The following is a 26,012-nucleotide window of genomic DNA, read 5'->3' as shown; positions in this document are numbered from 1 at the left end:
CCGAGGCGTGGCAGGGCCAGAGCGCAGAGCAGGAAGCGGCGAGGTGGGGGCGAAGGGGCGGCGAAGGGGCGGCCGGGGGCAATGCCTGCGGCGGGGATCGGCGTGGGCGGAGCCGCACTCGGACAGCAGGGGGGAGGCCCCGGCGCGGAGGTGTTCCGGAGGGTGGGGGTGGGCGGCGACCTTCGCCTATAAGCTCCCCGGGAGGGCGGAGGAACCTGGCCTTGGCCGGTGAGCTGTGAACCGTCGGGAGGTTGGTCGCCGTCTTTCTGTTTTCCCGCTGCGTCCCGCCGCCGCCGCCTGTGTTCAGGCGCTACCACCTGTGTCCCGCATCTGTATCCCGCACCTGCCGCCCAGCGCGCCGCAGCCCGGCCTCAGCATGACGGACCAGGCGGCTTTCGACACGAATATCGTCACCCTGACCCGCTTCGTCATGGAGGAGGGCAGGAAGGCCCGCGGCACGGGCGAGATGACCCAGCTGCTCAACTCGCTCTGCACGGCGGTCAAAGCCATTTCCACGGCCGTGCGCAAGGCGGGCATTGCGCACCTGTGAGTCAGGCCTCCAGGCCATTGGACCACGTCTTGTCTGTCTAGTTGGGGATTTGCCTTGGGAGTCTGATGTGTGGTCTCCTGGCCCTGTCAGCCAGCCTGTCCAATGGGAATCTAACTTACTCTCTTTTGGTGGCTTCTCTGACAAAGTTTCCCCCAATTGCACCCAAGTTGTGGTTCCCCCGCCCTTGAGTTTGGGAGTGCTCTCACGGCCGGGGACGGGGCCGGAGGTGGGAGTGGGGGGCACCTGGCTCACGGTTGATACCTGCCTCCATAATGCAGTCCTCGCTCCTGGGCTGAGCAAGCTGCCTTTGCACCTGTTTTCCGACTGGTGAACCCCCCACCCACCACCCCCAAAAGTGCCTGCAGCGGTGCTTCCTTTCCCTTTATCTGCCTTGACCAACTTCACTCTCTGGAATTGGGCTTCCAAGTCAGGTTTGTTATTTAGTACCTCGACCCTAAACAAGCTCTGTTAGGAGCAAAGGAAACCTAAGTCAAGCTGGGAGGAAGCCCGCACGCCCAGAGCGCTCAGGAACAGCAGTGTTGATGTGCAAAGGGCTGCGGTAGGTCTGGGGTGGGGCCTGGGATTCTGCATTTCTATGAAGAATTCCACCTTCTGTGGTAGGTTTGCAGATCACGTTGTGAGTAGTAAAGGAGTTGTGGGACATGGGGATTCAGTGGGCATCTTAACGAGGCTTTTTGTAGGTAACATCATACATTTTGGTTCACTTTGATGTGCACATGTATTTTAACACTTAGACTGATCTTCGCTTTAGTTGAAGCTAGAGGAGTTCGACTGCCCACACAGCTTCCTAATGTTCCTGCTCTTGAACACTACGGAAAAGTGTGTGATGCTCAGCTGATCTGGAGATCTAGCAATCTAGCAATCTAGATTGCTTTTCTGGAAAGCTGTTCTGCTTCAGCCCCACACTGTGGGTTGGTGGAGCTGACCCTTAAAGGAGTGTTGATGATATTTATTTACAGATGTCAAGCACAGACAGGCCCTGCTGGGATTGGGACGAGTATGTTAGGAAGGTGGTGGCTCCGTTACTATTTCGTCTAGAGCCCTTCTTAGTAATACATTTCTATGGAGATTGAGCACTAGGAAGTGCACTGGGTTAAAATCTGAGTTCAGATTTAATTGAAAAGTATTATAGGTGTTTCATTGATTTCCGTGCCTTTGAGAATCAGGGAGCTTTGTTAATAGAGCGCTTGGCATTTCTTCTATTTAAAAATTGTCCGTATCTTTCACCATCCCCAAAGGACTCAAACATACAAGATCTGTATCTTCCCAACATTTTTCCTTTTCTTTTTTTTTTTTGCTTTTGGAAAAGATCGATCGATCTTGACAAAGACACAGTGAGAGAGGGAACACAAGCAGGGGGAAGTGGGAGAGGGAGAAGTAGACTTCACTGAGCAGGGAGCCCAATCCCAGGACCCTGGGACCATGATCCAAAGTAAAGGCAGATGCTTAAGACTGAGCCACCCAGATAGCCCACTTCCCCACCTTTTAAGTGACTTTAGATATTGAGGATCTTGTGTAGGGGAATCTGGACAAAGAGGGCTAATTTTGGCTAAAGAAAATGGATGTTTTTAGGCTAGATAGTTGTAAATACCAGGTTTTTAAAAAAATACTGGTGCTGCTGTTAACTTAGAAAGTTGCAGTCCTTGGCGAAAGTGCCAACCACTCAAAGGAACACAAAGGAAAAAGGGAAAGCACCCCCTCATTTCTGTTCGCTGGGGTACCAACTTTTAATTTGTTGGCCATTTTCCCATCTAGTACTTCGTTCTCCATCTAAACTTATATATGGGTATGTTATTACATAGGCCTACATGTAAATAACAAACAAACGGCATTGCATGTAATATATTTGCATTTCGCTGTCATCATTCAGTAACATAACAGCATTGAAATTGTGAACATTTCAGTGTTGGGACTTAAATCCACTTCCTTCTTGTAAGGGTTCTGTAGGGCTACATGATCTATTCAACTCTTCTCTAGGTTTGGCTGTCGCGGATCTTTGTTTCCAGTAATGTACCTATGAAACAGGGCTCGATGCTTGGTTGTGTAGGTAGTGACAGGGTATGGACCAGAATCTGGACCCTTCCATACTCCTGTGGGAAATTCAGCTATCTTTGTATGATGTGTAGTCAGTTGGGCAGATAGCAGTTAGGCAAGATCTCAAGCCAGGCCTGCAGATCACATTCGTTACTGAAATAGGCCAGTGTGCCTGCAAGTGACTTGGCTACTACACCTGAAGGCTTGCACTGGAAGGCCACGTATCCAGACGGCAAAAGGAGGTTGCAGGTTTGCAGGAAGCTCACAGGGACCTGCTTAGGGAGCTCAGCCATGAAGTCTTAACCAGGGACACAGCATCAGCAGTTCGAGAGCAGAGCCTGGAGTATCCTCTCGCTTTCTTGCTCTTTCTTGCTCCCTCTCTGTCAACCAACAGTTGATATTGTAGCCAGTTTTTTGTTAATACAGGCATAGAATCCTAGAGTTTAAGCTGAAAGACTGAGAAGTCACCCTGTCCAGCCCTCCTTTGTACAGCCTAGGACCCTGAGTGCAGGGGAGATGAGGTGAGTGGGCCTGTTGCCCAGGCTGGGGACTCTACACTACAACGTATTTTTCAGAAGTCACTTAAATTCATCTAAACTCTAAATCTCACCTATTTTATTTTACTTTATTTTATTTTTTTAAAAAGATTTTATTTATTTATTTGACAGTTAAAGATCACAAGTAGGCAGAGAGGCAGGCAGAGAGGAGGAGGAAGGCTCCCGGCTGAGCAGAGAGCCCGATGTGGGGCTCAATCCCAGGACCCTGAGATCATGACCGGAGCCGAAGGCAGAGGCTTTAACCCACTGAGCCACCCAGGCACCCCGTCACCTATTTTATTTTTGAGGCAAATTAAGAATTAAACCTCAAGGAGCAATTGACTTCTAGAAAACCTGTTCTTGAAGCCTTATTATTTCTTTGTTTCTGGTTCCCCTCTACCCACTCCCAGAGGGAAGGGATGCAGATGCCTACAATGGGCGACCAGCATTTTGTTCTCTGAGGAGAACGACAGTGTGGCTTGTTAAGTGGATCTGATGAATTCATGGTTCAAATGAAGTTGTTGCTCATATCTTTTGTCTTCACTCATTTAGGGGAGAACGTGGTTCTCCAATGGCTTAGGCTTTTCCTATGTACATGTCACCAAATCACTGCTTGAAGAATTGACTGGTTCTTTTTACTTCAGCAAAACGTGTTGAGCACCTGCAATGTACAAAATTCTAGAATGGAGATGAGAACAGCTTATGCTGTTAGACCAGGATGGAATTTGTTATAAAACCCAATAAAGATCTTGAAAGGTGCTTTCACAGAGGTTCCAAAAATGCAGTGTGCATGGATGCAAAGGATTGTGGGGCATTGTGATAAGCACTGGCAGTGGGCAACTGTCCTAAGGCCTGGTGGCTGGAGAGTGTTTTGAGCTGGGCAAGTTGTGCAAGGGAAAGTGGTGGGTGGGAAAACATTCCTGGAAAATGTGCTTATTTGGTTGGACTCAAGCCTAGAGTCCGTGTGTGTGTGTGTGTGTGTGAAATTGTGGGTGCATTGGGGAGCTTCCAGTGGCTGGGGTGAATATATTTTGGGGGGCATGCATGGGGGCAGAGTACAAGTTTCTGAGGAGGTCGTTGGTATGATTAGTGACTAATCTGGGGAGGATATGGCTGAAGTACAGAATTGGGAGACAAAGCTGAAACAGGGTGAACCCATTCAGGGTGGAGGGGTGAGAATTGGAGGCGAGAGCCTAAGGTAAAGAGAGCCTGGGGGACATCTTGAGTGTGGACTGAGAGGGCAAGGACACCATTAAAACACGAAGCAACACCAAAACCAAAAACAATTCCAAAGCCGAAGCTGGTTTTAGAGGCTGGTCATGGATGACAAGATCCCGACATTATGGAAACAGTGAACTTGAGGGGTTGCTGGAGCTCTGCCCAGTCCGAGGTACCACGTCCAGCCTGCAGTTGGGGGAATTAGGCCATGAAGCCCTGCCTCAAGATTGGGCCACAGGCTTTTGGTACCTTTGCCCTGAGGCAGGAGAGGAAGAGAAGAAAAAATCTGGACCGGATTTTGCAGAACAGGTACACACAGGGTTTTCAGAGCACATTTTGGGGAGTCATGGAGCTTGGCTCAGAGTTCTGGCTCTGCCATTGAATTCTGTGAGGATTTTGGCAATGGATGTCCAAGCTCTGAACCTCAGTGTTCCCTCACTTGTGAGATGGAGACCACTGTTTGTTTTCAACCTCAGAGTTGGGTGAGTTCATTAAACAGGTGTCCATAGGGTCATCGTTTTCCTAGGGTGAAGATTATGATTATATTTTTGTAAATTGATACATTTTTGTTTGCTTTTTAATCCTTAGTAGTTGCCCCATACAGCCCTGTACATCTCCAGGCCTAATTTTCTGGCATGAAATGTTCCATATAAAAACAATGTTGCACCATCAGATTAATTACAGGAAACCTCCTCCTGTATGTGTCCAGAAGAGTTGCTTTTATGTATGGGGTGCTCCTAGTGGTTTGATGGAAGGGAATAATCACTTCAGTTTTAATTTTGGTATTAGCAGATCGGGTCATGTGTTTATTTCCAAATTTGCCGAGTTTGACATTAAACTCCTGGAACGTCATCAGATATTTTATATATAATCTTGAATTATCTTCCCTATATTGCCAAAGAGTGACTTGTAATTTCCTCTCCATGCCAGGAGCACAGGCTGCCCCAGGGCACCAGCAGAGGTTGGGGCTTGTGACCTTGGAAAACTGCTCTGGTTGGCATCTCTTCCTCAAGGAATTTCTGCTCCGACCCTTGGATATTTCTGTCTGGGTGAACGGTTGGGTATTTACCTCGGAATCAATAACAGGTCTTGCTACCCTCGACATTTGTGATAAAGATTACATAATAATCGACCTTCCTTTCTCTTCAGTTGGGTGTCCTGAGAGTGAGCTCCACCTCTGGTTCTTCTGTTTGCCTGGTGGCTGCTTCACGAGGCCTTGGTGATGGTGGGAGGAAATGCAAAGGGAGCTTTCTTCCCTGCCTGGGAGGAGCCCCGCCTGCCTCCAACCCTGGTTGAGTCTTTGGAAATGTTGCTCAAGGCAACTTTCTTCCCCTGATAAATGAAATTGCAAACTTGATGGCTCATCTATCATAGAAATAATGTGCAAATTTGAAACAATGCCAATAATTTTATCCAGATTTCTAAGGCTTTTAAAACACTGGCCAAATTGAACCTATGCTTTTTATTCATTTAGGAGTTCCCTATTGTGTATGAATTAAAGCAATGTAGCTTTTTCAGATTTTTGGTGAGGTTTATGAAATACAAGGGGAAGAAGAGATACTGTGGTAGCAGGTCTTCAAATTGATTTTTGCTCCCAGCCTTCAGAAAGGGGCATGAAAAGGAACATGCAAAAGGGCTCAAACCCTCACAGGAATGCTTCCCACCCTTGAACTGCTGGGACTGCCCGGCCAACTAATTTGAATAAAAACGAAGTGAAATGTTTAGGCATTTCAAATGAAAGACCACCTCAGTAGGACTAGGCTCAAAAGTAAACTTCAAGTACTTTTCTTTGTGAAGTTACCTGTGACACGGTTCTGCTCTGGGTGACTTCCAGAAGTTTCCTGTCAAACTGGTCTAGAGGTCGTGGTTTCTCTCTCCCCTGTATCAGCCAAAGTTTACTTAGTGGATGCCTGTGGGGCTCTGTTGGGGACAACAGGGCTGCTGTTCGGTGGCATCAGTGACTAACCTCTCATCCTTAAAGATTTGGAAGCAGAAAGAACCAGGTAGTTGAGACACCTTGATACAGAATCAGTAAGAGGGAAAGGCAGACTGGACCAAGCTGTCTGTCCTTGCTAGGACCCGCCTTGCTTCTCAGCATGGTTGTATTATTGCCAAGGAAAATTGAATTGGGAGTGGGATGATTACATTTTTTGCTCACTGGCCTATATATGCCAGGCTCTGTTCTAAGCCCTGCCTCCCCATATACTACGAAGTAGATACAGTTAACTTAATTCCCATTTTACGGATGAACCAAGGGTCAGAGATGATAAGTGGCTTTTCAAGGCTGACTTAGCATGTGACAGAGCTAGGATTTGAACTTCATTACAGAGTGCCCCAGCCTCTGGAGTAAAGCCAATAATATTCCCTTTCCTTCTGGGATAACTTGAACTTAGGAAAAGCTTCCTTGGTAAATCGAGTCACTTGATTCAGCTGATCAAGTTAGCAAAGGAATGTCTGTCCCTGTGAGATCAGGACACCTCCTGGGTGGCGTGGAGGAGGAAGCTTGAAAGTTTACAACTTGCTTGAGTCAACCCATTTCCTTCACCCTTTGGCGTGTTTTTTTTTTCCCCACTGACCATAAGGAAGGGTTGGCCTCTGGAAGGCTTTTTGGACAGAGTGGTGTGATGGTTTCCCCACAGCCCTGCAGCCTCCCATTGCTGCCTGATTCACACCCCAGGGAACAGACACTGGGAACCGATCTGAGAAAGAACCTGGTGGCGTGTGAAAGGGTTGTTGGTGGCACAGCAGCTGGCACAGAAGTTGCTTCTGAACCAGGCCAGGCTTCTGACCTCTGCTGGGCCATCCTGGAGTCTGCCTAGAATTCCATTTTCGGGATTCCAGTTGATCTGTCTTGCAAGTCCTAGTTCAAGTGGGCGGGCACAGGTGTGGGCACAAGTGTGGGCTGCCTGCCTGGAAGTCGAGGGCGTATCTGCGACCAGTTCTGTCGGCAGGTGACAGCTGCTCTCCCCTCGTGGCCATCAGAATACATAGCGAGGGCCCTTGTCATTTATCCTTCGCAGACTTGAGAATGAAGAAATTTGTTTCAAGGGGGTTTTTGAGAACTTGGGGAGAAAACAAAAACTCCATGTGCTCTTCAGCTAATTAGTTCCTGGAGGGTGTTACTGGAGGTTTTTCTCCTCTTGTCAGAGTTGCTGGAGACTTACTGGCTTCCAGCTTTTCACTGAGCTTGTTCCTCAGGGGTGCCGTGCAGCTCTTCTGACGGCCCCTCCTGGGGCGTGTTGGAGAAGCCTGACTGAGCATGGCCTTGTCTGGCTCCTCATCCTTAAGCAAGTAACACAGAGGACAGACACCAGTCATGGCTGACTTCTTGTTCCAAGACAAAATGCAAAGAATATACTTGGTTGTAATTAGAAGGACATGGCATCTGGGAACTCTTGCTCCTGAACCCTGATTCTACCTGGCATCCCTTTCCTGTGCCATGAAGACTTTTTTTTTTACCACCGGGTCTCACCAGGGAAAGCCTCCCACCAGATGTCCCAGGAAAGTTACAAAGTGCCTGAATTTTGAGTTTGAGGGCCCAGAATATTCTCTCTTGTGGTGTTTTTTGTTTTTTGTTTTTTTTCAAGGTTTTAGTTATTCATTTGACAGAGATCATAAGTAGGCAGAGAGACAGGCCGAGAGAGGGGGAAGCAGGCTTCTTGCTGAGCAGAGAGCCTGATGCGGGTCTCGATTCTAGGACCCTGAGATCATGACCTGAGCTGAAGGCAGAGGCTTAACTCACTGAGCCACGCAGGCGCCCCCCCCCCTTTTTTTAAATGCTTCACAAGCTACTGGAGGATAGTTGGGAAAGGGTCCTTTTGGTTAGAACAGAGGAGGGATCTTCTGTGGGGTCAGGAGGAGGAGCGAGAGGTAACTGCCTGGCCTTGCAGGGGACTTGAAGTGGCTGGAGATCCGTAGCAGCTGGGCAGGGAAAAGTGGCTGTTTTGGTGCTAGGTATAGCGAGGTCCCCAGAGTGTTCATCTGCAGTGTGTTAAATCGTGCACTTGACCTCGATGGCACACAGGATGCCGCCCTCTGTGACCCAGAACAGGAGCTCAGGACCCTGGAGCAGCGGTGAGGAACCTGGCTGGTGGTCTCCACCGTTCTGCAGCACATCCTGGTTTGTCTGCTCACCAGGATCCAGCTCTGGGAGGGCAGGGGTCTCATCTGTCTTGCTCTGCACTGCAAGCCCAGCCCTGAGAACAGTTCTGGAGGGTGATAGATACTGGGAAATGAAGGAACGCTCAACACAGGCCTCTAGGATGCCTTTGAGAAAAGGCACTGTGGCCTGACTCCTCTTTGCCCATCTTGTTGGATGAGGCACTTAACATGAGCAGGTGGACGTGGGCGGAAGTGTGAAATAGGCCTTTCCCATGCCTGACTCTGGTGCCCTGTCCCTCTGCCCCAGCCTCCCCGGCCTGGCCTCTGTGGAGCTGCCTCCATAAGCCTGCCCCTCTGGGGACCATGCCAGTAGCTTCTCCCAGCTCCTCCAAGGTGTGGAATGACTTTAAAGTCAGTTGCTTCTATATTCATTCATTCCTCTGAACTCAGGGTTTTGCTTTCCTCAGTGAATGGCATTCAATCATGCTATGAGTAATTTCTTGAGGGCTCTATGTCCTGGGACACAGTGGAAGAACACATAGCCTCTGTCTTCCTCATGGGAATGAAAGATGAACCAGCCATGCTGACATGATGGGGGATGAAGCTTAGGGGTCTCCCGAGACCCACCGTCCCCTCCCGCAGCAGGTGCAGCATCCTAATAAGGGCTCCCTTGAGAGAACAGACGAGGTGGTGGACGTTTCCCCTCCCCTGGTAGTGCCAAAGGCTGTGCTGACTGCTTGCATGGGTCGCTTCATGGAATGCTCTAGCACAGCACAAAGTATCCTTGCCTCCGTGGGCACACGTGCCAGAGGAGACAAAGGACAAGCAGCTGGCAGTGGTGAGGTCTGAGACAGGTCCCTGTCAGAAAGCTCAGCCTGTCTGCCCGCCTGCATTAGTAGTGTGACTTCAGCGAAGACATCTCAGGCTAAGGAGTGACAGTTAGGGCCTGTGGGGTCAGCAAGGGAGATTTGTTTGGGTTGGTGACCTTGCCAAGCTCTCTCTCCCCACCTAGAATTTGCCTGTCCACCAGCATCGGCCTTACAGTTGAGTGAGAAAAAGATAACATGAAAAGGGGACTGGGCCACAGCTGCAAGTGTGGCCGATGGCTTGGTCATTTACTCAGGACCGAGGAGCGACAGGGTGGGAAGGGGAGCAGTGGGCCGAGGGCGGGTGGGGTGCAGGAGATGCGGTTTCCAGGTGGGCTAGGGAACGATGTGACAGCGACACCGGAGGTGGGCTTGCTGTGACGCCGGATGTACCTTCTGGAGCCAGTCAGGCCAGGCGAGGTGTTTGGGATGGGACAGTCTCTGGTGCTGGCTGCGTTTTCGTTCAGCCAGAGACCAGCGAGTTCTGTCTGTGAAGAGAAGATGTGTTGGCAGGAGCTGAAGCAGGGGCTGCTGGGACCGCCAGTTCGCAGGCAAGTGCTCCCGGCCACCTCAGCCAGGGCCTCTGGAACCTCCCTTGTCAGCCACCCGCAGCTAGCTGTCGGGCGGGGTCTTCATCTCCTACCTTCCCTTCCCACATCCAGTCTCTCCTCTTGGCCTGTGCTTCCTTTCTTTAAAGCTTCACCCTCTTTGCACTGCCGTTCAAGCCCAGCTAGGACAACCTGTATCTTCTCCATTTTCACAAACTAGGCTGCATTTTGTTTGCCCAAGCCACTCCGGTTCTGGGGATTAAAGTTGATATATGGATACCTTGAAAGTAGAATCAAGACTCCAGAGTCTTCTCTCTGGCAGCCCAAGGACTCCTGCCAGGGCCAGTGGCACGCCCGTGAGGGAGGCCTGGCCTGGGAGTCAGCGGGCTTCTCACCTCTGCTCTGCTTCTCTGGTTTGGGCAAGCCCATTAGATCTGCAGATGAGCCTCCTGTTTTCCTCTATAGAATGAGGTGGTGGGGCCAGTCTGTATTGTCTCTTAGGAACTATCCAGCTATAAAATCATAGCATCTCTTGGCTTAGCTCACATGTCTGGTGCTACCCTATCCAGAAGTTTCCTTGCTTGCTGTACCTCTCAGCTGATTGATTCTGGGCTAACCTGTGCATTCAGGGGAGAAACTGGTTTTGGGGGTTGGTGCAAAAGAAATCGTCTTTTTTAACGAAGTGCAAATAGACACTGTATTTGTGGTAAAACTAAAATTTCATGGAGGAGTGTGATTAGGGAACAAAAGCCAAAAAGTCTTTTCAGAGGCCATTAAAGATAAGGTTGAGAAATGTGGATTTACCCACAAAGGTGTGCTGGGTACTTGACAGGTACTGGACAGGTGAATAACTGCTCTTACAACTAGGAGTCGATCGGGGGATGACCATTCTTGTTTGGTGTCTCCCAGACCCCTCGTCATCGTTCCTGTTTTCCTGCCAAACACCTGCTTTCAGTGGGTTTGTAGGTGCAATGGTGTCTATTCTGTTGGTCATGGCTTACATTTTTGTGACTTTCTTCCCTCTAGCTATGGAATTGCTGGCTCAACCAACGTGACTGGTGATCAAGTGAAGAAGCTAGATGTCCTTTCCAATGACCTGGTTGTTAACATGTTAAAGTCATCATTTGCCACTTGTGTACTTGTGTCAGAAGAAGATAAGCACGCCATTATAGTGGAGCCAGAGAAAAGGGTGGGTCTGAATTTCTGCTGGGGGTGGGGGGTTCAGTGTAATCATGATGCTAGTTTTGTAAATGACTCAGCTCAGCCAGGCTCAGACCTAGGAATCAGCCTATGTCCATCAGTTACCATTTCACAGATTCTACCTTATATCTCAGATCTGTCCTCGACTGTTCACGCTACCACTAGAGTTAAGTGCATTATCGCCCCGCGCCCCCGCCTCCCGTGTACTCACGCATTAGTTAGACTCGTACACTCATACTCACCCCACCCTAATAAATTTTTCTGTTCATGTTCAAGATTCTTCAAAGTCTGACTTCTGTTAACTGCCTCTTCTTCATCTCTACCCACCAAATAGTCAACCTTCCATTCACCTTTCCTGCTAATCTAAACTTTCAGTTCGTCACTGATTCATGCGTTACAGTCTGTTGGGATCCCATTAGTTTGATTGCTTCTTGAAGACAAGTACGGATTAGGGTGCCTGGGTGGCTCAGTGGGTTAAGCCGCTGCCTTCGGCTCAGGTCATGATCTCAGGGTCCTGGGATCGAGTCCCACATCGGGCTCTCTGCTCAGCAGGGAGCCTGTTTCCCTCTCTCTCTCTGCCTGCCTCTCTGCCTACTTGTGATCTCTGTCTGTCAAATAAATAAATAAAATAAAAAAAAAAGACAAGTACGGATTATATTCTTTCTGCATTCTAGCATCTAGCACAGTATGTGGCTGCTTGTATGGGCTTGACAATAAATTGTTGAAAAAGTGAAAGTATAGTCAGCTTTTGAAGAAAAACAATCACAAACAAAAAAAAATGTTGGAGATGGGATGTGCAGTTCTATGGGGTTACCATCTTTCCCTGTTCGAGATGAATGGGGACAGGAAGGAGTAGCATTAGGGAAAAAAAAAAAACCAAAAAAACCAGTTGGAAGATGAATTTAAAGAGGTTGTCTGATAACCCAGTTTTGACCTTTGTAAGAGGGGTAGGGAGCCACATCTGATGAGCTTGTTTTACATCATTCCTAAAATACCACCTCATGATTTAAAGTTCATGTTTTTCTCCTGGGTTTCTCAAGGTAGTTGGCAGTTTTAGGCATGTGGATTGAATTTTGTTTAATATCTTCTATCAGTTAACCCGAAACTTCCCGACTATAATGTGCCTTGATAATAGGCATATTTCTGTTTTCCAGATGACAGTTTGCTCTGTATGGGGAGGGTGATTTGTTAACAGCTATAGGTCAGGGAATCAGGGAAACCTCTTAATTTGATGCAGAAGATCTAAAAACCACATCTTAAAGTGGCTAATCTGGAAGATGGAAAATCCCCAGTGGTGTACTGGTTAATTCTCCAAAAACAAAAAACAAAAAACCCAAAACCAAAAACAAACCAAAACAATAAAATCCTCTGGGGTGCCTGTGTGGCTCAGTTAAAAGGGGGGACCCCTTATGTCCTGATCTCCAGATTTTGAGATTGATCTCACTGTGTGCTGAGTGTGGAACCTGCTTAAGATTCTCTCCCTCTCCCTTTGCCTCTCCTTCCATCCAAATCTGTGCATGTGCTCTCAAAAAAAAAAAAAAAAAAAAAAAAAAACTGCACTGACAGTTTCAACTAACCATGTGAATGAGCACCATAGTATTTCAAGCTGCCAACATGACATCACACTGAAGGCAGAGTTTTTTGTTTTGTTTTGTTTTTGTTTTTTTTTTTTTTGACAGAGATCACAAGTAGGCAGAGAGGCAGGCAGAGAGAGAGGAAGGGAAACAGGCTCCCTGCTGAGCAGAGAGCCGGATGTGGGACTCTGGGATCATGACCTGAACCAAAGGCAGAGGCTTTAACCCACTGAGCCAGCCAGGTGCCCCTGAAGGCAGAATTTTGGGAAGAGATGTGCACATTAGTTCTTGGGCACTATAGGAACCAGCTCCAGCATGTGAAAATCTGGTTCAAAGAATGAAATTTTGGTAGTCCCACCAAGACACAGGGATCCATTTAGGAATTGCAGTAGGGCTATTGTTGGGAACTCTGCACTGCTGCAACCTCATGGCATCTGTAAGACGTGCATGAGAGAAGTTCTTTTAAATAGCCTTAATATCACCTTTGCTTCAGCCAAAGTTTTTTTTTTCTTTCTTTCTCTTATGAATAAAGAGAAATTAGTGACCAGGCTTGTTTCTTTTTTTCCTTTGGCTGTCAGGAAACTCAAACCAAAATCATGATTCATCTATATCAACAGTGTAGGAAATTCTGACTTTTCTGTATTTCATCATCTTCATTTGTATCTGCTATTCTGTTATGTTTCTCTGCCTAGTGATCCTTTGGGATAGATAAACTGTTCATGTTCTGTATGCCACCTCATACCTTCCGTTACAGAGTATAAATCAGACTATTTCTTGGACTTTCTCCTAGATTCCCTTGTTTTATCATCTTTTTTTTTTTTTAAAGATTTTATTTATTTATTTGACAGAGAGAGATCACAAGTAGGCAGAGAGGCAGGCAATGAGAGAGAGAGAGGAGGAAGCAGGCTCCCTGCCGAGCAGAGAGCCTGATGCGGGACTCAATCCCAGGACCCTGAGATCATGACCTGAGCTGAAGGCAGCGGCTTAACCCACTGAGCCACCCAGGTGCCCCTATCATCTTTGTATATACATTGTTTTGTTACAATTTGAAAAGTTCTACCTTGTAAAGTTGTGTTTCCTTTTTCTTTGCTCAGGGTAAATATGTGGTCTGTTTTGATCCCCTTGATGGATCTTCCAATATCGACTGCCTTGCGTCCATCGGAACAATTTTTGGCATCTACAAAAAGGTGAAATGTAGTAATAATCAAGCCCTGGTTTGAGATAAAAAGTTAAGGCTGACATTCACTCTTGGTGGAGTAGGCAGAATGTATGTCATGAAACTCTGAGGCTTGACATAGGTTTGTATCTTAGGTTCTGACTTTCTCAGCTTGCTTGATGATCCGTTAAGTGGTTTAAAAGAAAATAAAGTAAAACATGGGTGGGAAGAGAGGTATTTCACCTTTCTTTGTTTTTAAGATTTTATTTATTTATTTGACAGATCACAAGTAGGCAGAGAGGTCAAGGTCAGGCAGAGAGAGACGGGGAAGCAGGCTCCCTGCTGAGCAGAGAGAGCCTGATACGGGGATGAATCCCAAGACTTCTGGGATCATGACCTGAGCCGAAAGCAGAGGCTTTAACCCACTGAGCCACCCAGGCGCCTGATATTTCACCTTTTTAACTCTGTTGCTTTTTCTTAAGAGAGTAAAGTATAGATCTGCGAATTATTATTAAACTGCGAATTACGACTATTAACAAGAGATTGTCAAAATTGTCCTTTAAATCCTCTGAATCGGGTCTGGAAACCAAGACTCCTTGGGGCCAAATCCAGCTTCTTGCCTGGTTTGTATGGCCTGGGAGCAGAAAATACCCCCTTTTATTTTGAAATGGCTGAAAAAAAGTCTAAAGACGAATGTTTTATGACGCATGACATTCATATAAAACTTAATTTTCACTGTCCACAAATAAAGTTTTATTGGTTTATGATCAGCTCATTCGTTTACATACTGCCCTTGGCTGATTTTGAGCTGTGCTGTGCCAGGTAAAGTAGCTGTGATGGAATGGTGGTGGCAAAGCCTTGAAGGTTTTACTGTCTGTCCCTTTGTGGAGAGCTTGCTGCGCGGTGGTGCAGTATGGGGACGGGACTCCGGCTCCGGGTATTTCTCGTGTGTGAGCGCCTCGCCTCCTGCCTGCCCTTTCCTTGTGCACCCACGTGCGTGTGCATGTGTTCGGAACAACTCAGGTACACAGACAAGTGAGAAACAGAATGAATGCCCATGGGCCCATCGTAAACATTCAAATCTAAAGTCCGACATCCCGGCTTCAGCCCTTGTGTATTTTAGAAATAAAACCTCCCAGATGAGGTTGAGCCGGACCCCGTTTCCTCATCTCCGTGTATGAGGCAGCTTCGTTCAGCGGGCCTGTGCGTTTCCTCCAGCCGTCTTCTTCAGACGGAGGCCACAGCTTGAGATCGCAGTTCTACCTTCCTTTTCCAGAGTGATCTGTTGTCCAGTGTGGCACGGAATCTCCTTCCAGACCCATGGTCCACCACGGGATGCTGCTCTTCCCTCGCTAGAGTGCATTTTGCTTTTTTGTCTTGGCCGAGAGGCAGATCCACATCAAGACAGTTGGAGTCATAGAAGGTTCTAGGGCTCGAAACAAAAAGGCAAAGGGAACAACTCCACTTATTTTCCAGGTCAGACCATGAAACATACCATTCGTGTTAACAGACATGGAGGGAGGTAATTTTCCTTACGAAGTATCAGATCCATAGTAGTGCAGGAGAGGTTTCTAGCAAAATGCTTCTGTGAGGGAAGCCTCCTTCCTTGTTAATGACTTAACCAAAACTACGGGGCTGCTGATGTTGGCTGGCCCCCGTCTCTACCCCTCAGCCCCCTCAATAAAGGCCTGGATCTGGACCAGAAAACTAGCTGGCAGCTAAAAAAAGAAAATCAAACCAGGTTGCAATAGAAGCTCGAGTTAACAAATGCTAGAACTCAAGCCTTCGTGCTATCTTAAGAAACCTAAAGTGGCTCTCTGAAAGACTTAGAGTATGACCCCCACATTTTTGCCATCGCAGTTTTTAAACGTTACTGGTTGTTTGAAACCATTTTGAGGGCTTACGGGGTATAAACGATTGTTCGGTCTGATGCTTCAGAGGACACATTCCACGCTTTCTGCGGCACTGGTTCTAGGCTAGAGGTCATCTCTGTGGGCAACAGTATTGGTAACTGAATGTGGCGCAGTGATCAGGCCTTGCCCTCGTGATGCCTGGAAACAGGTTCCAAAGGTGTCTCAAAAGGCACATGGTCCAGTGTCCCAGGTAGTTCTGCTGTGGAGACACCAAGAAGCGGGGAGAATTCTCCTGAGGTTGAGTGAACATCATAGAGTGTTCGTTCACATCTTGAATCAACCATATCTCCCTAATGCACATTGGCCTTTCAGAGCATCTGAAAATAAGGTCTTGTGTGTGTTTGTTCTTTTTTTAAGTGTTTGGAATTGGCTTTCCTGCCCTGTCCTCCCTCCCTTTAAAAAAAATCTTTTTTAAGATAAACATATGTCAGTATGAGATTCCAGATCTCTCCCTAGTGTGGTCAGCCTATACTGGACATACTCTGATTTACAGCATCCTTTAAATATATCCAGTCCCCACAAGTAGACACAGTTTAGTTTAGGCCAAAAGTGCTTCAGCAGTTTCAGAATCCAAGTCCTTTAACTGAAAGAGTTATTAATTAATAACCATATGGAATGTTGTTTCTTGACCCTGACACAGTTCTATGGGACCTTGGGCAAAGTAACTCTGCCTCTTATTTCCTTATCTGGAAAGGGGAAGAACTGAAAATGAGAAATACTGCCCTGAAAATTACTGGTTTTTGTAACTAGGAAGCTCAGTGGATAGATGTGCTTCAGGTGCTACTGCATTCAGGGACTCAGACCACACCATCAGGAGACCCTTCCTGTTCACTACGTTCCTCCCTTGAGGTGGAGCAGGTCCAGGCTCACACCCAGCTCTCAGTGAGTTCAGTGGAAGATGCAAGCCTCTCTCCCCACAATTCCAATAGGAGTGTCATCTCAGTGGAGCTGATTGGATTGGCTTAGCTTAGGTCACGTGGCCATGCCATAGCCAATCACTATGGCCTGAGACATGCAATGTTGGCCAGAGGGTCATACCTGAGAGCTGAGGGCAAGGGAGGCATTATCTCAGGAGATGAATGTGCTGATATGTGGGGAAGAGAGTGGATGCTGGCCAGGCAAAAACCAACCCATCTTCACTGCTGATTATAAATGCAGGGGCCCTATCCCATTGTATGTATCTTTTTGTAGGCTAATTGCATAGCATGATGATTGGTGAACAGTATTGGCTGAGTTATGGGGGACACCTAGAATGCTCTATGAGCCCTTCCAAGGAGGGTTGACTACTCTGGGGAAAGACCCATCTGGTGACAATGACAGCCTGTCCCCACATTGCCAGATACTCTTCACTGCCACCACCTCAGGTCTCCAGAATCCATGGTGCCTACTTGTAGACATTTGAGGAGGTGGCGGGGAGTAAGACAAACCAATAATCCCCAGTGGGTTGTGGCCCGGAAAAGGCAGCGAAAGGCGGGATCTGGGAGCTTTCTAATTTTGGCCAAGGGCTTTATGTGACTTGGTCATCCCATGAGCCTCTGCATGAGCATGTGATGCATCCTTGAGAGCAAAGGCCTTCCCTGCTGGGGTTTGAAGGAAGGAGTTCATGGATTAGTAAGACCAGGCTAGGAAAGAATTTGCTGCCTCATCCATGATTCCATGGCATTGTTTTTCTCTTGAGTGTGTGGATCCTAGACTATGGTACCATTTCTTTTAAAAGTCAGAGGATAAGATGACTACATGACAACATTTCAGGAGAGCCTGTTAACTCTTGGCCTCTTTGACAGAGGCAGGCATGGATGGTTCTAGGTGAGGTGGACCTCCTGGGGGATTTTCTTAGTGGAGAAGTGGTGCTCCCAGTCTTTAATGGCTCCTAGTCAACTTGGTCTACATATTGCTGGTCTGATTGCTCAGCACCCTGGCAGGGTTAACTAGTTGGGGATGGAGGGGATAGTTAGTTGGAAGCCTGAGTCATCCTGTATGTCACCAGCTTTGAATGAAGCTGGTTCTTTTTTTTTTTTTTTTCAGGCTGGGCATTGGTAAAATTTGGAGTTCGGGTAACAACTCATTTTTGATACTACATGTAGTCTGTATTCAGAGGCAGTGCCCTGTTTGTGAATGCAAACTAAATCAAATAACTTGACCTAAACCAACCAACCAGCCACCTTATGTGAAAACCATTTATTAAACCCAGGAGTGGGGATGAGGGAGGAAAGGAGAGAAAGGTCCTTGGTATTCTGCTTTATTTAAAAACTTTAGTGCTAGAGTCAGGGTGGGGTACAGTAAAATGCAGATTCTCAGGAACACCCCCCTCCTCACAAAGTCAGGCTCAGTAAACATAGGCTCTACTCCTAGGATACGTGTTCAGAAGTTGCAGAAGAAATTACCAGAAATGTTTTTGCTGGGGATGACCTCCATCCCCAGGATTATGATACAGATTTCCGTACGTAATTTTGGCCACTGGAATCTCTGGTTGGGGAAAGGAATAAATGAAATTGGCAGAAGTTGCCCATTTTCATTTCTGTTAAGTTCAAGTAGAGAGTATTTGAGCTGAAAGATGTATTTGGGCTTGCTTTGAGGCTTGACAAATCAATCAAGTAAACGTTGCTTAGGAGTCATCCTCTTAAAGTGTCCCCTTCCTTAGTATCAAACTATGGTCACATGACCCACTGGGCTGTGTTTTTACTGAAGCAGGAAAGATGACAGAGCGTGTTATGTTCCATGTGTAAGCGTTGCTTTATTCTGTTTGTATAGTTTGTGTGTGTGTGTGTATTGGTACTCATTTGTGGTGTGCATGTATTTTTTATGGTGGGTGTTGCCAAAAAACCGGAAAGCAACTGCCCTACCCTGTACTGACACCAGAGAGAAAATTCCAAGTCCCTGCATTTCTGAGAATGGCTGGATGCGGGAGTGCCCACTGTAGCACGTGCCACCACTGGTGAGAGCTCATAAAACGGATTTCCTGGCCAGACGAGAGCAGTCCTTTAGCCCCAGCGTTAATATGCTTAAATAAAGATGGGGTAGGCAGATGGAAGACATTGATGCCTGTAATAAGATTCAATTAGCGGGAGCTGGCAAGAAGGCGTGCTTTTTAAAAATTTTTTTATTTTGGGAAGTGATAATGGAGAAATGAAGGAATTATCAAATTAGTAAAATTGGAGGAGGACCCTGATTGGAAAGAAGGATCCAGATGCAGGAAATCTGTGGTAGGGGCGGGGGGCGGGGGGCGGGGGAGGACGGGGGCAGGGAGCGGGATGTGGCTGCTGTGGTAAATACAATCAGGATATTACTGATGTGTGGAGGAAGGCCCCATCTGGGAAGATGGCCTGTAGCATTAGGAGAGGGCACCTTGATAATCTCTGAACTGGAAAAAAGAAATGGAACACAGAACAAAAAAACATTTTGTGTTCTTTTTTGTCCCAGAGTTCAACTGATGAGCCTTCTGAGAAGGATGCTTTGCAGCCCGGCAGGAACCTGGTAGCTGCTGGCTATGCCCTGTACGGCAGTGCCACCATGTTGGTCCTGGCCATGGTGAATGGCGTCAACTGCTTCATGCTGGACCCGGTGAGAGACCTGTGGGAGTTTGGGTGTTCGGCTGGTGACTGTTTGCAAGGGTCTGTTAACTTGTGTGGAAGGGTGGGGGGTGGTACATAGAGGTGGGAAATGAGACCCACAGAAGGCCAGAGATGGAGTAGGCAAGGGGCTGAAGGAGATGGAGGAACCATGTGTATGTCATGAGAAGATGACTGAGGTGAGAAATAATACAATAATGTGGAAGAATAATACTCCATAGCACAAGAGGGAGTCTTTGTTCCATGATTAATTCTTTAAAACAGACATTATTAAAATGACCGAAATGCCCATTGAGTCCAAGCAGGCCATGTAAATCAGTGAGGTGTGGGGGTTGGGGGTAAGGAAGGCCCAATGCAATGGTGGGGACAGGGGTAACCCGGAGAGGTCTAGCAGTTGTTAACTATTGGGTAATAGGGCGCCCAGTCTAGCCAAGGGCTCCAATGGCTTGAGAAACACTGGATTAAAAAAATTATTTCTGGATTTGTAAAACATAAGTGCTAGCCAGCTAAAACGCATTTATGGACCAGATGAGGCCTGTAGATGGTGTCTATGCCACCCACTGAGTCCAGGACTAGCTTGTTCTGCAGAGGTGAATGGGTGCCCCAGATGAGGGAGTGGATTGCATTGTTCGTTCAGACAGAGCTACCAGATCCTGTGGCTGTCATGTGTGTATTCCATGAATGCCTTGGGAACACTTGATGAGGCTTTGAAAAACTCAATGAAGAGAAAGTAAAGGAAATGAGGGTAAATCCTCATTCCCCATGATAGAGAAAAGCTACTTAGTGGAGAGAAGCCCAGGGTGCCATGAACAATCTTCATTAACAGCTGGAGTTTGTGGGTAGTTTCTTCTGTGTCTGTTAATTGGAGTTACTCAGGTAGATGACGGTTTCAGTGGAGCCAATGAAGTGCAGAAACACTTTGACTGTTTGGCCCAAGTCAACCTCCCACTGAACGTAGAATTCAGTACGTCGGCATGTTCATCATGAACTTGATTCAATCTCCAAAGGGAAAAGAACTGGGTTTATAAACAATTTTAGTTTTAGACATTTCCTCCTAGGACAGTAATGAGACCTTATTTCGTGCTTTTTGTGGACACACTGAACACAGGGTACGCACAGCTGGCAGGAGACAGACGACAGCAGGAGTTGGCAGGAGACAGGTAGCTCTAGGCTTTGCGTATGTGGCAGGTCGTAACGATGAGGACGTAGGCTGCCTTGGCCCCCTGCACTCTTGCACAACTGGACTTTGGCTCCTTGGAAGTACCAGCGTTTGATAAATAAACAAGGGTAGGGGAACAACACTAGATTAAGCCTCCAAATGGGGCGACCTCAGGGGAACACAGTGGTGTAGCACCAGAGCAAAGTTCACCCTGAGCCCAGTGTACACTTTCTGGAATCACTGAAGTCTGCACATGTACTGGTTTGCGGAAGATTTACTACTTCCCTAGGCATTCTTCTGGTGACTTCTCTATTCCCTTTGAGTCTATAGCCGTGTAGAAGAAATGATACCTTTTCCAGGTCGTAGACTGGTGTCTCTGGGAGTCCATTCGTTTCTGTGTACATAATGGGCTGTAGCGGTCCCGAGATGTAATGGCTTCACAGTGTTTTGGAAGAACAGCAAAGTCTGCTCTAATAGTCCCCTGCTGGGGCCACTGCTTATTAGCCCACCCCTGGCCCCTGTCTGTGGGGCGAACCTTGGACCCCCTCAGTGCTTTCTTTCAATTTCTGCTGCAAAGAAACCTGCAGCTCTGTGTGCATCTCCAGCGGGCTTGAACTCTCAGAAGGCTTTCAGGCTCTTGTCTGCGTGGGCAGGAGACTCAGCTCCTTCACATCTTGGATGCTCTGGCTGGGTGCCAGGGTGGGCCGTCTGGGGGGAGCACAGTTCTGGGACCCCTGCAGCGCCCATTGTGCGATGGTTTGGCTCTCGACACTACTTTGTAAAGATACCTAGTTTTCTGATTATAAAAAAAGCGTTTCTACAGAACTGCAGTCAGAATTGTTGGAAATACAAAAAAAAAAAAACCAAAATAATAAATTACTCCTGTGAAGCCTTTCAAGGACTGCTGTTAATTCGAGTGTCCTTTCTCTCCTCCTTCTCCATCCGCCTTCCTACCCTCCCTGTCGTGCTCCTGTCTGCCCCCTCCCTCCCCTTCTCCATCATAGTCCCAACCTGCAGGAAGCACTCCCTGCGATGGGGGTAAATGGCTCAGGAGAGGTGTGTGGCACCTCCTTCCTTCTCACTCTTGCTTGCAGGGTGGAGCCCCCTCCCTACTGGGGCCGAGCTTCAAGGGCACATGGGAACCCCAAACCGTCCTCAGTCCAGAGCAACAGGAGTTGCTCTCTCCCAACCCTCTCCCCAGATTCCAGTCTCCTCTAAAGACTCTCAGCCCTGAAGGCATCAGCTCGGCACCGGAACTTGGTGGCAGGACTGAGTTCCGAGAGATGTTTTGCAGATCCCGAGCAAGAGCACCTGGATGGAGTTAATAGAGGCTGTGAGTCCGCACTCGGGATTCTTTCCTGTGGTAGCACATAGAAGGGAAATGCTGGTGTGACTCCGTGCCCACCGCAGTTGGTTTGTTTTGTTTTGTTTTTGCAAAATTGTTTGTTGCTTTGCACACACATTTTTCTCCCCCTTCCCCGCCTTGAGGGCACAGCTGTTTATTTTCTATTATTTCATTGTTATTTTCTCACCATGATGAGTGCACTCTCTAATCCCCGTCCCTTGCCCTTCGCTCCCCCATCCTCCCCCTCCCCCATCCTCACCAGCAGTTCTCCGTAATTAAGAGAGTTTCTTGGTTTGTCCCCTTTTTTTCCTTTGCTCATTTGCTGCTTAAATTCCACATGAGTGGGCACAAGGCTTATTCCTTCCTCAGGTTTTGCTGCTGTTCATGTATTTCTGCCCTCCCTACTTCTCCTTTCACGTTTGAAAGGGAAGTCAAAAGGTTTCGATCACTTGACAACATCAGCGCAGCCTCTCTCCTCCTCCTGTTTTCCTTTCTTGCCCTCTGCCTCTTCCCTGGGCCTGATCACAGTTACGGAGTGGCAGGCCAGGGACAGTGTGTCCCAGGGCCGGGAGAAGCAGCCTCGGGGGCGCCTGCCCCGCCCCCACACAGGCCTGGCTCAGCACTTCTGTCTCCTCCCTTCTTTCAGGCCATTGGAGAGTTTATTTTGGTGGACAAAGATGTGAAAATCAAGAAAAAAGGGAACATCTACAGCATCAATGAGGGTTATGCCAGGGAATTCGATCCTGCTGTCACAGAGTATGTCCAGAGGAAGAAGTTTCCCTTGGTAAGTGAGGGCTGTGCGGAAGGCCCTGGTAAGTTACGTAGGAATCTCTTGGTTCATGATTTACCCTGGAGGCTGCAGGTGGCAGGAATGTCCAGAGCTTGGAGTCCGCTGTGCACTGACCCCATGGTGAGGTTCCCACCTTGTCCTGGGGACTGGAACTCCTGCTCTTGGATGTCAAAAGTCAAGAGGGTCTGTTTCAGCTTCTACTACTTTCTCCTGGCAGAAGAAAATCAGAATAACAAGGTCAGCAGATGAATGAGCTCATGGCAGTAAAACATTTCCATTTCTGTGGTCCCTGATTTTGGATGGTACAGAACATAGTTCTTGAACTAAGGTTCCTTCCCCGGCGTGGCCAATGGATTTCTAGCAGCTGTCTCAAGATTGAGCATGTCCATCTTGGTACTTTCTGAAGAGGTTACAAGAGAGGAAATTGCTGTTCACAGAGCCGGTTCTATGTAGGAACATCTGATTCATTGTTCTACTACTCAAGGCCATTGAAAACCACTGTGTGATGAGGAGGAAGCCCAGCCCTTGTTAGGATGACATTCGGGGGCTCTGGGCTGGCCGGAGGCATGCTCTCCTGCTTGCTTCTCTCCTACCTTGGCCTGCAGTGCACCGGCTTCCTCCCCAGGCCCCAGGTCCCAGGTAGACAGCGGGTGCCTGTGGGTTGCAGGCTTTGCTCAGAGGGTTCCACCCCCTGGCCCAGCTCCTTAGCTTGGCAGAGTCCTCAGCTGGCAGGGTTTGTAATGTCTGTCCTCACCCGGTAGTCAGAATCAGCCACCTCCTGGAGGCTTCTGCAGGTTAATTTGACCTTGTTAAATGTGTAAGAGGCTGGCTGTGTCTGCATGTGGGGCTCAGGAATTTCATCACATTTCCTGGCACAGGTCCAAACACGTACCTGTAGGTGCTCATTAAATGATCGTTGAACTGGATGAGCAGAGAGGACACACACAACACTTTCTTCCACACCCCTAATTACTACTGGTCTTCCCCTTGCAGGACAACACAGCCCCTTACGGTGCCAGGTACGTGGGCTCCATGGTGGCTGATGTCCACCGCACCCTGGTCTATGGAGGGATCTTTCTGTACCCCGCGAACAAGAAGAGCCCCAATGGAAAGGTAATCAGATACCCTGAACAGTGGTTGAGAAGCAGTGGGTTCCATTTTGCAGCATAGGGGATTTGACTTGGAAAGAGAGAGAGATGAGCTGTTACATTGCTGTTAAACTCGGTAGTACGATACTGAGGATGTCTGGGGCATCATTTCTAGACTGAAGGTTGTCTTAAAGGCAGGTGATAATCAGTGGGAGATGGTCGGGGGAGATCGCTTCCATCGCTAAAGCTACATAACAGTGTTATGGTAAGGATGGATGCTTCCACTGGGGGGCTTGGGCAAAAGGAATGCCATTCACAGTGTGAAATGAAACCGTTCAGCTTCATTACCAAGGCAGAAAATAAAGTATGTATCTAAATAGAGGTTTCCTGTGATAGCTTTCAAAAGGCATTAAATAGAAATAACTAATGAGCTGACATGGGCTGCTTGGAAACGATACCTAGGGAAGGAAAGAATCTCTGGGGAAACCTAGAGCTTTCAGGTGAGCTGTTAACCAGCACTGAGCTGAGAAATGCCCACGGTGTCCTGAAGCCGTAGGGGCTGGGACGGAGGCTGGGGATGGGGGCTCTGCTTTTGTACGCTGGCTAAGGGACAGCCCACTTAGTCTTCTCCATTATAGTGTCTTTCCTTCCCAAATACTGTCCCTTTGCTTTCTTTAGTAGATTGTCTTTTATTTCATTTTTTTTAATACGTGAGAGAAGGAATAGGAACAATAATCCCTTCAAGATACAGATAAAAATGTGTATATTCCAGATACCTTCAGGTGTCTGTATGTAGCCGTTGGAAGGTCATTGAAGGCCGCCTTATTTACTTAAACCACTGTTCTTGCCATTGCGACCTCAGGCCTCTCAACCTGTGTAATTAGCCTATTCTGTAGCACTTAACTTAATGCCTCAAAAAATTGTTTAATGCACCTACTGAGGTTCCTCCTTTCCCCCCCCTATTTTGCAAATCTGGCCATGACACCTGTATGCAAATACGGCCAGGAAACACCTGTGAGAAGCTGTCTCCTCAGTAGGCAGACTGCATGAAAATGCAGACAATAAAAAAGTTAATATTTAAAGTAAATGCCAAGATGGATAACATACTAAATCCCAACCCTGAAGCCTTCAGAGAATTGTAAAAGGAATGTGTACAGGGTTGCAAACAATATTATACTGTTTGGAGGAGCCAATCTGTTTTCCAGATGTCTGCAGCCAGACACTACCATGGACGTTTAATGCTTTTAGAATAGGCAAAGCTCCATCCAAAACACACAGTCACTCATTAGGTCCAGTTTCCATGCTATAAAGAGAAGGGAACCGTTAGTTCTGCCAAAATGTCATTCAGTCCTGAGTCCAGGTGGTCTGTCTCACGTTTGCATAAGACAATCTATTGTTGGCTATGGCTTGATAAATGGCTTAATTCAACCAACTGGTTAAATTAAGCATTAGGTTTTAAGAGGCAGCCTTCAGAGTGAGGGTGAGGACTGTTAGAACCTCTAAGACAGAAAGAGAGTGTATCGGTTACCTTGGAAACTCCTCCGACCAGCTCTGTACAAGTTGGCTACAGAATGCATCCCTTTTCTGTGTAGTGATTGCTGGTGTGAGTGTGTTGCTCTTGGCTTTTTTTTTTCCCCCCAGTTGAGACTGCTATACGAAGGTAACCCAATGGCCTACGTCATGGAGAAGGCGGGAGGATTGGCTACCACTGGGAAGGAAGCTATACTGGACATTGTTCCCACTGACATCCACCAGAGGGTGCCAGTCATCTTGGGGTCGCCTGAAGACGTGAAGGAGTTCCTGGAGATCTATAAGAAGCATGCTGCCAAATGAAGACCTGACCTTGCCAGCACAAAAAATTGCCATTTATCTTGGACCTTTCGTCTTGCACAGTGCTGCCCCTTTCTGACTGCATCCACAGCCCTAGACAGCAGAAATAAAAAGCATGGATATTTTCACTATCAAATTCAGTGTAGTGCCTGGTGCTGTCTTCCTGTCCCAGTAATGCTGCTGAGGGCATACTTTGAGTGCATGGGGAGAAATAAAAATGTCTTTTCCTAAAAAAAAATTAAATAAATAGAATAAATCCTGTTTTGTGTCAAATAGCAGTAAGGATAACAGCGAATGCCCCATCCTTAGATAACGCGGTTAATTCTTACAAGAACCTTGGGAATTGGGTACTCTTCTACCCCAAAGATGGAGAGGGGGAGTTACTTGCCCAAGGTCTCCAGCCAGTGAGTGGTCTCTGGCCAGGGAATAGTTACTGTTGAGTTCAGCACGCAGAACTAACCTGGGCGGAGGTGTTCACGCCTTCCTGGGTACTGGACAGAAGTCAAGGGCGGCC

The 26,012-nt window shown here is 47.6% G+C and overlaps 1 protein-coding gene across 1 annotated transcript; it reads left to right on the top strand.

Moving 5' to 3' along the window:
• Positions 1-216: 216 nt before the first annotated feature.
• Positions 217-25,634, top strand: FBP1 (fructose-bisphosphatase 1). The gene is made up of 7 exons (XM_004777380.3): positions 217-546; positions 10,901-11,063; positions 13,743-13,835; positions 19,138-19,278; positions 22,437-22,574; positions 23,574-23,693; positions 25,310-25,634. Exons 1-7 carry the CDS (start codon positions 377-379, stop codon positions 25,499-25,501), a joined length of 1,017 nt encoding a protein of 338 aa, XP_004777437.1. The 5' UTR covers positions 217-376; the 3' UTR covers positions 25,502-25,634.
• The last annotated feature ends 378 nt before the right edge of the window (positions 25,635-26,012 follow it).

Source organism: Mustela putorius, unplaced genomic scaffold, assembly GCF_011764305.1.
Source record: "Mustela putorius furo isolate JIRA1106 unplaced genomic scaffold, ASM1176430v1.1 tig00000876_pilon_pilon_pilon, whole genome shotgun sequence".
In the NCBI taxonomy this organism is placed as follows: domain Eukaryota; kingdom Metazoa; phylum Chordata; class Mammalia; order Carnivora; family Mustelidae; genus Mustela; species Mustela putorius.
This window is presented reverse-complemented; position numbering and strand designations above follow the sequence as displayed.

Coding starts and splice junctions, on each gene's coding strand:
- FBP1 (XM_004777380.3), top strand. CDS start 377: ATGACGGACCAGGCGGCTTTCGACACGAATATCGTCACCCTGACCCGC. Junction 13,836..19,137: donor TTTTTGGCATCTACAAAAAG/GTGAAATGTAGT, acceptor TTTTTGTCCCAG/AGTTCAACTGATGAGCCTTC. Junction 22,575..23,573: donor AGAGGAAGAAGTTTCCCTTG/GTAAGTGAGGGC, acceptor TTCCCCTTGCAG/GACAACACAGCCCCTTACGG.